At 49.8% G+C, this 10,736-nt stretch overlaps 1 protein-coding gene across 2 annotated transcripts in view; it reads right to left on the reverse strand.

Annotated features, from left to right (window-relative positions):
* The window catches only part of C17H17orf67 (chromosome 17 C17orf67 homolog), a 32,579-nt gene that overhangs the window by 20,624 nt on the left and 1,219 nt on the right, over positions 1 to 10,736 (reverse strand). The window contains exons 2-6 of one of the 2 annotated variants that reach the window (XM_089318594.1): positions 9,779 to 9,972; positions 8,307 to 8,382; positions 6,858 to 7,077; positions 1,768 to 2,019; positions 451 to 554 (exon numbers count right to left, since the gene is read on the reverse strand). In XM_089318594.1, the coding sequence (XP_089174720.1) occupies positions 451 to 554; positions 1,768 to 1,816 (153 nt within the window). In that variant the 5' untranslated portion in view covers positions 1,817 to 2,019; positions 6,858 to 7,077; positions 8,307 to 8,382; positions 9,779 to 9,972. Of the gene's footprint in view, positions 1 to 450; positions 555 to 1,767; positions 2,020 to 3,477; positions 3,758 to 6,857; positions 7,078 to 8,306; positions 8,383 to 9,778; positions 9,973 to 10,736 lie in introns of those variants that run through there. The other variant, XM_089318595.1, reaches the window with a different exon arrangement.

The raw sequence follows: 10,736 nt of genomic DNA on the forward strand, positions 1-10,736 counted from the left end.
GGGGTTCCCTGGTTCAGAAAGACCAGGAAGGTGATCACCAGGGACCCGCAGGGCAGAGCTGATGCCAAAGAGGGCCGAGATGGTGGCCGAACCTCACAGGCTGTGGGGAACCAGCTGCTGTTGGCCAAGGATGCTGGTCCAGCCTGTCGGGGCCCCGTAGGGGAGGGAGAAGGTGGGAGCTGGCATCGGCTGAAGGGACAGCGCCCAGCAGCAGCTCAGGTTGACCCGTAGCAGTGTCCTGGGACACAGCCAATGGCTGTTCACAACAGTTGGATGTGCAGGTGGTTTGCATGTTTCTTGCACCTGAAACTTTAACCAACCTTCCCCACCCCACCCCCAACTAGCAACCCTCACTGCGACCAGTGCCTCCCTGGCTTAGCTTCCCACCAAACCCGCATTCAAACGATCATGATCGCGTTTCCTCCGGGACCGCCAGGGCCGGGCACTCACGCGCATGGGCTCATCACGGAAGCCAGCTTTGCGGGGCCGCTCCTGCCTCCGGGATCTCAGGAGCTGCTTCGCCTGCTTTTCCGTCAGGAGCAGCGGGGAGGCCTCTGAAAGAGTTGGTGCAGGGTCCTTCAGGGCTTGCTGGCCGGGGGCGGGTCCGCGGGTCCACGCCCTCCTCCCCTCCCCCCACCCCACCCCAGCCAGTTCAAAGGTTGCAAAGGCTCAACCTGAGCTAAAACATAGCCGTTCTTGACCAAGGGCCCGGCCCAGAAAGCATGGGATTCTGGGCGGCTCTGCAAGGAATTTCAGTGGCTTCTCCTAGAGTGAAGCCTGAGACAAAGCTACAGGACTGAAACCCATTTACTTCCTGCAATGCCCTGCTCGTTGCAAAGCTGGGGTTAACTGAACGAATCCGCTCCAGCCTAATTTCTGCAGGTCTCTAGTCTGCTTTCCGTCCCCTGCTTTTGCCTGAGGGAGGCTTTTTTTTTTTAATCCTCAACAGACAAAATCCAGTTTAGAGCTATTGAAAGCAGCCCATGACGATAAGATTGTGCCAAACTTGACCATCAGAGGAAGCTCCTCAAACAAGGTATTATGCTAATACAACTGTACTACTTTGATAATCACCCATTCCAACTGTGAAAGATATCGTAACACAAGTATATCAGATCTGGGGGATCTCATGAGCTCTAAAGAAAGGGATGAGGGTACTTCAAAAAGTTCACGGAAAAACAGAATGAAAAGCCAAGTCTATAGCTGCCATAATGTATTTATGTCAGGATGTCTAAAAGATCTTAAATGTTCTCATTGCAGAGAAATAATAAGTATTTGAAAGTATTTGAATTACTTTGCCTTCATCATGGCACAATGCATGCCTCTATGGAGACATCACGTTTTACTCTAAATTTTTTTTAAAAAAAGCCTATTTTTGGTGCAAAAAGTTTCAGAATCTGTGAAGAACAGGGTCTTCAAAAAGTTATTGGAAAATGCATATTATGAAAAGACTATGCATGGATTTCAGAAATTTTTGCACAAAAAGAAACTTATCTTTTAAACGTCATTTTCCACAAAAGTCCCTTTGTATGGTTTGAAGATTTTATCAGCATTTTTAAGAACTAGCGCTCAATTATCTTTACGCATTTTTTAAAAAATAACTTATCTCTAATAATAGCAGTTCTAGAAACCTGCTCTATGAACAGCAAAGGAAAAAAAAATCACTGAAATATCTATGTACATTATTTGAAAAAAAAAAAAAAAAAAGACATCTAGAGTACCAGCCCGGTTCTTCCCACCAGCACTGGGTTGGGAGCAGGCGCTCACCTGAGCAGAAAATCAGCCCGGTGATGATGAGGAGCAGAAACATCTTCATCCTGCACGACTTCCTGTGTGCGCCGTCGCTGAGTGAGCTCTCCCAGCCCGGGTGCACCAGCCTATTTGAAGGAGGCACGGCAGGCTCAGGGCCAGCGCGGGCTTCCGCCAGGAGGACTCCGGGGTGATGCTGAGTGGATCTGACTAGGAGTTCCAATAATGACCGCTAAAATATTTCCCTCCGAATTCCTGTGAATTTCCACCCTGAGGAAGGACATTACCCTCGGTGAATTCGACTTGCAGAGCTTGAACCCAAGACATTTTTTTAAAAACATATTTTCTTGAGAGTTGTTTTTTTAATCCTCAATACCCTAAATCAAGTGCAGAATTGTTGTTGGAAGCTACTCGGACAATGAGGCGGCTGAGCCCGATCCCTAGGTAGAGCTCCTTGAGTAAGGTGTTATAGTAATAAGATGGTGTTGCTTTGATGATCACAAACTTGAACTCTAACAGTCACTTCATTTCAACACAGCGTAGGAGGACGGACCTGCTCCACTGACAGTCATCTCTTATATTTGCTTACTTTATGACACTTTAACGAAGCCCCTTCACCCATCTGATCCGAGCCTCCCGAAAATCTCAGGGGGAGGCAGAGAAATCAGCAAGGAGCGTGATGAAAGAGAAAAAACTTTTTATTTTTCTCAGCTGACTTTGGGAGCGAGGAAAACCAGAGTTTAAACTGTGGCTTCCGCTCTTGCCGGCAACGCAACCTCAGGTGAGCCGCTGACCCTTGTGAACTTCAGCTTTGTCCCCTGTGAGAAGGGAGCCTCGTGGCAGCCGGTCCTACCCACCAGAGCCACCTCCACTCCACAAACAAGCAAAGTGCTGGGCCTGAGCCTCCTCCACCTCCTGCCGGGCCCCACACAGCAGGCTGCCGGCGGCCTCCACACAGACCCAAAACCGGAAGGTATGTGGCCCATACTTGGATAAAATTCTCTAATCAAAGAAACTGACCTGGTGTTCCTGTGGCCACTTTGCCAGCTCAGAAGAAAACAAGACTGGGGCCGGGGTGGTCTGGGTTTGTGCTAATGTTGTGTAGCTGATACCAACTCTAGATGTTCTGCCCATGGCCCCACGGCGTGGGAACAAAGATATTTTGAGCAGACTGTAAACAAGGGGAAAAAATCATGCTTTGTGAGCAAAGGTGCCCCCAGTGTGAATTTACTCAGAGCTTGGTGTCTGATTTCACGTACTCTGTGCCTGTGAATAGTCTTCTGTTGTCCTGTAGGTTTTTTGTTTGTTTGTTTGTTTTTTGGACAGGCAGAGTTAGACAGTGAGAGAGAGAGAGAAAGAGAGAGAAAAGTCTTCCTTCCGTTGGTTCACCCCCCAAATGGCTGCTATGGCCGGCACGCTGCGCCAATCTGAAGCCAGGAGCCAGGTGCCTCCTCCTGGTCTCCCATGCAGGTGCAGACTGCTGGACTGGAAGAGGAGCAACCGGACAGAATCCGGCGCCCCAACCAGGACTAGAACCCGGAGTGCCAGTGCCGCAGGCGGAGGATTAGCCTATTGAGCCGCAGCACTGGCCCTGCACAACTCATGTATCCCACCACCCTCGCCTGCCTCTCAACCCCATAGGCAGGGATTGGACAGTTGGGGACCAACACAAGCAAATGATTAACCCTCTTTTTTTGTAAAGCCATCAGAATCTGCTGTGCCTTTTACCTTCACAGGGTCCCAGAGCTCGCAGATGGCTGGTGCCTGCCAGGTGGACAGCAGGGGTCCAGAGCCTGAGTCAATGCCTCCATTATCCTTCACTCAGCTCCCTGCACCAGGCTCCCGCCCCGTCTCCCAGCTTCCTTTCCCTTTGCTTCAATCCATTCTGCATGCAGCAGCAAGGATTTTTGTAAAACAGAAACAGGAAACACAAGTTGGGCCTTGTTCTTTCCCTGCTTAAGAACCTTCATTATTTTCCCACCAGACTCAGAACAAAAGCCGAGTCCCTGCCACGTACTACCAACCCTGGCTCATCTGAGCCCACGGCTCTCTCCAGCCACCCCTCTAAGGTCACTGCAAACCAGTTGCACACAACTACTTTCACCTTCACAAGCTTGTTCCCACCTCAGGAGCTTTGTACATGCTCTTTTTTTATAAAAAGTTTTATTTATTTATTTGAAAGGCAGAGTTACAGAGAGGCAGAGAGAGAGAGAGAGAGAGAAAGAAGGTACAGGACTTGAACCAGCGCCCATATGGGACGTTGGCACTGCAGGCAGCGGCTTTATCCACTATGCCACAGTGCCAGCCTCTGCACATGCTCTTTTAATCCTAGATCCTTCTCATTCTTCAGTTTTCATTTTGAAATTTCTGCTGCTCAGGCCAGCCTTCCCTTACCATCCTACTTATAAGTTCCCTATCCCACCACCATCACTATCCATGTCACAGCTCTCACTATCATGGATAAATACTGCATGAATTTGTTTACTTTTTAAAAATCTAGCCCCTCCACTGGACTATAAACTCTAAGTATGCTCACATAACCTTTACAACTTTTTTTTCTTTTTGACAGGCAGAGTGAACAGTGAGAGAGAGAGAGACAGAGAGAAAGGTCTTCCTTTTGCCGTTGGTTCACCCTCCAATGGCCGCCGCGGCCGGTGCGCTGCGGCCGGCGCACCGCGCTGATCCGAAGGCAGGAGCCAGGTACTTATCCTGGTCTTCCATGGGGTGCAGGGCCCAAGCACTTGGGCCATCCTCCATTGCACTCCCTGGTCACAGCAGAGAGCTGGCCTGGAAGAGGGACAACCGGGACAGAATCCGGCACCCCGACAGGGACTAGAACCCAGTGTGCCGGCGCCACAAGGTGGAGGATTAGCCTAGTGAGCCAAGGCGCCGGCATCACCTTTACAATTTTTTGAAAAGCACAGGGGACCTATGGAGGTGACACTGGAGAGAGAATCTGGACTATACCCTGGGTTGCAGGTGCCAAGTCTCAGGTGGTGGAAAGTGTCCTTCAGGTGATACCAGGAAGGCCACTCAATGTCCTTCACCTTGGCCTCTGGGAATATTGTCCCAAAACTGCAGAGGTTGGGGGTCAGAGTCTATAGGAAGACAGAGAGGTGGCCGGTGCTGTGACACAGCAGGTAAAGCTGCCACCCCACCTGTGACACCAGCATCCCAAACGGATACCAGTTCAAGTCCCAGATGCTCTACTTCTGATCCAGCTCCCTGCTGATGTGTCTGGGAAAGCAACAGAAGATGGATCAGAAGTCCTTGGGCCCCTGTATCCATGTGGGAGACCTGAATGAAACTCTTGGCTTTGGCCTAGCCCAGTCCTGGCCAGTGTGCCTGTTTGGGGAGTGAACCAGCAGATGAAAGATCTCTGTCTCTCCTTCTCTATCTGTAACTCTGCCTTTCAAGTAAGTAAAATAAAACTTCTTTTAAAAAAAAGATGGAGAGCAAGTGTTACCCTGTTGGGGAGAATTCTCTTCTACCTGCTACCCCCAGTCCCGTTGAAAGCCACAGCCAGGTAACTAGGTGAGTCACCTGGATGCTCCGCGGAAGGTGCGATTCCCAACAAATCCACAAGGTGGCAGAGTAGAGAGCAGAACTGGGTCAGCCAAGGTCAGGGGACAGAAACTCCAGTCTGGCAACTAACTCTTGAAGAAGCTGCCAGGCATCCTAGGGACCGCGCTGGTGGTAGAGAGAGACGATGCGGTAGTGCAGGAGAGCACGTCCCTGCTATGTTAACTGATGTCTTCATCAGACAGTGAGGCCTGAGAAAGCTATGTTGCTGATCTGACATTTGAGAAAGGAAGAATGATGGCACACATAGTCACAGCACTCTAACATAACTAATATCTCCTTTTTTGTGAGTTTCCCATCTCTTTTTCAATGGGATTTGCAAAGGACACAGATATTTGAGGATCACTGATAGAGCCAACACTATGGAGTCCCCCGTGTTATAGATATGGGGCCCAGGCTGGGCGTGGCTTGTTATACAGCAGGACCCAGACCACAGCTAACTGATGCAGGGGGTTTTAACTGGACGGGTAGTGTGTCCAAATCAGGTGCTACCAGATCTAAGTCAAAAATAGGGCCGTGCCAGAATACGCATGCAAAAGGCAACAGATAGCTACTGCTCCTGTGTGGGCAGTGTGGTGTGATGGTTAGAAGTGTGGTTATCGAAGCACAAGACTCAACAGGCCTGGGCTCGAATCCTGGCTCTGTAACTTACTACCTGTGTGACTTCAGGCAAATTTCTTAACTTTCCAAGTTACTGTTTTCTCATTTATTCAAAACATGATAATAGTCTTTCCTCCTAAGGCTCTTCTACGACTTAAAAGAGACAGTGCATCAGGGCTGGGAATCCACGAGTCCCACATCCAGGGATTTCACCAACATGGATTGAAAATATTTGGGAAAAAAAAATCGCACCTGTACTGAGCACATACAGACTTATTTTCTTGCTGTAATTCCCTAAATACCCTATCCCAAGGATCTGCACAGCAGGTACACTGTCTTAGGTATTCTGAATAATGCAGGGATGACTCAGAGCATGTGGGAGTGTGCACGGGTGATACACATTACCCCACTTCAGAAAGGGACTGGAGCACCCTGGGGTTTCAATACCCACATCCGGTCCCCAAATCAATGTGGCGCAGATAGTGGATTCGGACAACCGCGGAAGCAAGACGTTTGACAGATGGGAGTGTAATATAGGAAAGCATTTTTTTTTTTTTTTTGACAGGCACAGTTAGTGAGAGACAGAGAGACAGAGAGAAAGGTCTCCCTTTTTCCATTGGTTCACCCCGCAATGGCCGCTGCAGCCGGTGCACTGCGCTGATCTGAAGCCAGGAGCCAGGTGCTTCCTCCTGGTCTCCCATGCGGGTGCAGGGCCCAAGCACTTGGGCCATCCTCCACTGCCTTCCTGGGCCACAGCAGAGAGCTGGACTGGAGGAGGAGCAACCGGGACAGAATTGACACCCCAACTGGGACTAGAACCCAGGGTACCAGTGCTGCAGGCGGAGGATTAGCCTAGTGAGCCGCGGCGCCAGCCTTATTATCATTATTATTATTATTACTCCCACACCTCCCCCAACCACACTCACCTGCAGTAATGCAGTCACACGTCTGAGTTACACTCAGAACTGTATCGTTAGGTAACTCTGTCATTGTGAGAATGTCACAAAGTGTCACCGACGCCAATCACCAGGGCTATGACATCGCCAGGCAACATAATCCACGGGACCACCGTGGTGTACGTGGTCTATCCCTGAGCAGGGCATGGCCAGATCTGTACACTCATCCCCCTCTCAGACACAGGATCATCTGTGAAAACCAAAATTCGGAGCTCAATCACAAACATACAAAGATATATCACTTTATGTATTATTGGGGGTAAAAGAAAGTGCATTTTTATTAGGAAGAAAAATATGGCTCCTTTGTTCTCTGAGTTGATCTCTGTCTCTGCACCCCACGGCCCTGGCTTCCCTGTGTACCTCCTCAGCACTTCCACACACACGCCCCCTTCCTGTTTGGAGCAGCAATACAATGGCAAGATGTTTGGCGGTGGACAGGGGCCTTTCCGGCCTGCTGCACGCTCCCACAAGTGGACCACAATCCCTGCTCTGTGTCTAAGACATTGGCCTCAAGTACAGTCTGCCCAGCAGGTGAAGACAGCCAAGGTCGGCGTCAGGTTCCCTGTGGCCAGGGCCAGGCTTGCCTCCAACCTAAACTGCAGGGCAGAAGCGTTGGCAGAGGCATGGGAATGTAAGATGGGTACAAATAAACACACGAGGGGAGCGCAGCACGTACGGAATAATTCGTAAAGCCACTTCTAAGGCTACTGTCATATTACATCTCCTTCAGGAAAAGAGAAGTTCTAGTTCATCTAAGGAAAAACATACTGAAACGAAGCTTGTTTTTCTCTGTGAGGTCTTAGTTGCAAAGACAAAGACCCAGCGACGGGACTCTCTAGGGGTAGGGTGTGGCACAGAGGTCAAGCTGCCACTTGAGACACCTGCCTCTCACATCAGAGTGCCCAGGCTGTGTCCCAGCGCTGCTTCCGATTCCAGCTTCCTGCTAACATGCACCCCAGGGGGCAGCAAGTGATGGCTCAAGTGCATGGCTCCCTGGCACCCACATGGGAGACCCAGATGGAGTTTCTCAAGCCTGGCTTCTACCTGCCCCAGCCTTTTGAACCAGCACAGGGAAGAGCTCTCGCTCGCTTCCTTTTGCTCCCATATAGGCGCCGGTTCAAGTCCCAGCTGCTCCACCTCCAATCCAGCTCCCAGTTAACACACCTGGAAAAGCAGTGGAAAATGGCCTGAGTCCTTGGGCCCCTGAACCCACATGGGAGACCTGGATGGAGCTCCTGGTTTCAGCTTGGCCCAGCCCTGCCCATTGCAGCCATTTGGAGAATGAACCAGTAGATGAAAGATATCTCTCTGTCTCTGTCTGTCTGTCTCTCTCTCTCTCTCTCTGTTCCCCTCTGAGTTTTAAATAATTTAAAAAAAAAAAAAAAAAAACACAGGAAACTCTAGCAGTGATTCACAAACCTCACGGTGTGTAAGAATCACCTGCAGTCTCATAGACATCTGAATCCGAGGACACCTCTGGCATGCAAAATTCAACCTGGAACAATCCAAGGCCATGCAAAGAGAGAAAATAAATAGCACTAATATCCTCTGGGAGAGAAAACTTTTGCTTCTATGAAATGTGAAAAGAATGTTGTAAAAAATAAATATTCAGAAAACAAATTATTAGAGAGTAAAAAACAGAGCAGCAGAAATTAAAAACCCAATAAGGAGTCAAGGATAAGACCAAGGAAATGTTTTTTAAAAAATAGAACAAAAATGAGATTTTTTTAAATAGGGAGAAAAAAAAGATTAAAAAGAGAGGAGCAGGTGTTGTGGCACAGTGGATAAGCGGCCACATGGGACACCCGCATCCTGCATCCGAGTGCCTGGTTCGAGTCCTGGCCACTCCAGCTTCCTGCTCCTTCACATCCTCTTAGGCAGTAGTGATGGCTCAAGTACTTAGGTCGCTGCCACCCACATGGGAGACTTGCATTGAGTTCCATGTTCCTGGCTTCAACCTGGCCTACTCCCAGCTGTTACGGGCATTTGGGGAGTGAACCGGCAAACAGAAGACCAATCTCTCTCTCTCTCTCTCTCTCTTTTCCTCTCTCTCTCTCCTTTTCAAGTAAGTGAAAATAAATAAATACAAATTTTTTAAATGAGAGGACTTTTACCCAAATGAGTTGAAATTCATGTCCTCGTGAAAACCTGCATACAGGTATTATTGATCATTAATCGCCAAAACTTGGGGGCAACCAAGATGTTCCTCTAGAGGTGAATGCATTGATAAGCTCTGGTCCATCCAGACAAAGGACTGTGATGCGGCAGTAAACAGAGCCATGAGGACACATAGAGGCCCTTGCATGTGTACGGCTACATGGAAGAAGCCAGGCTGGGTTCACATTGCCGGATAAGCCTGCTACAGATGTGTGCTTGCATTTTTGGTGTTTTGCTGTTTTGTTTTGTTTTTTAAATTTGAGAGGCAGAAAGACACAGAGCTCCCATCTCATGGGCACTCCCCAGATGTCCACAAAGGCCTGAGCTGGGGTAGAGCCAGGAGCTGGGAACACAGGTGGCAGGGACCCAAGGACTTCAGCCACCACCTGCCTTATCAGGATGCTGGAGTGAGTGCATCATCAGGACACTGGGGTGAGGAGCCAGAGCCGGGAATCGAACCCAGGTGCTCTGATGTGGGACGCGGCTGTACTTAGTTTTGAGGGTCTCAAGCCGATGAGATCCCTGCTCACCCATTCCCCTCTCCCACACGCTAGAGCCCGCGTCAGACATCCCTCCCTCCCTGGGAAGGCATCCATGATAACCTGCCTCTGAGAACCCGAGGGAGGCCCTGATGAGCTGAGACAAGGGAGGAGACACCTACCCCTTCCCTCTGCAGCCACGCATTCACCAGGTCTCAGACCCCAGGCTGCCCAGGAGGCCCCTCATGGACTCACCATCTTCCCAAGACCCTGCCCATGGCCTTCCCACGTGGCGTCTTCTCAGGGGAGCTAAATCCAGGTTCTGTCTCAAGGACACTGTCAGCTTGTCTCCTCCTGGAAGCGTCACAAACAGGGCGAGACTTGGGCTTGCTGTTCAGTCTTCTGAAACAAACCTGCATTGTCTAGGGATACTTTGCAGCGTGGCTAACCTGCAGAGCAAAGCAAGGAAATGAAGCCGGCGTAGACCAGGATAGCAGTATCCTCTGATGGAGGGTGGGAGGGCTGGCCATCAGGCAGGCACGTGGGAGTCCCCTGAGGGTCACTATATTAGGCTGGGCAGAGGGCACACAGATGTCTCTTATTATTATTTTCAATGGTGCATGTTTTAGAACCTCTTCTGTGTGTGGTACGCTTCAGAATGTCAACCAAAGATGAGTCAATTTACCAGATGACAAAAGTGTGCACATAGAGGTGTTTGAACTAGCAGGTAAAAGGTTATTTAGGGGGCCAGCACTGTGGTGTAGCAGGTAAAGCCACCGCCTGCCATGCCAGCATCCCATATGGGTGCCAGTTTGAGTCTTGGCTGCTCCATTTCCAATCCAGCTCTCTGCTGTGGCCTGAGAAAGCAGTGGAAGATGGCCCAAGTCCTTGGGCCCCTGCACCCACATGGGAGACCCAGAAGAAGCTCCTGGCTCCTGGCTTCGGATTGTCACAGCTCCAGCTGTTGCAGCCAATTGGGGAGTAAACCAGCGGATGGAAGATACCCTTCTCTCTCTCTCTCTCTCTCTTTCTCTTTCTCTCTGTGTAACTCTTTCAAATAAATAAATAAATCTTAAAAAAAAAAAAAAAAAAGGTTGTGTAGGATCCCTTGAGGCCAGTGCTGGGGCACAGCAGGTTAAGCCACTGCCTGCAACCCTGGCACCCCAAACAGAGCACTTGTTTGAGTGCTGGCTACACTGCTTCTGATCCAGCT

Source organism: Oryctolagus cuniculus, chromosome 17 (genome assembly GCF_051225735.1).
Source record: "Oryctolagus cuniculus isolate XC-2025 breed Fujian yellow rabbit chromosome 17, ASM5122573v1, whole genome shotgun sequence".
Taxonomy (NCBI): domain Eukaryota; kingdom Metazoa; phylum Chordata; class Mammalia; order Lagomorpha; family Leporidae; genus Oryctolagus; species Oryctolagus cuniculus.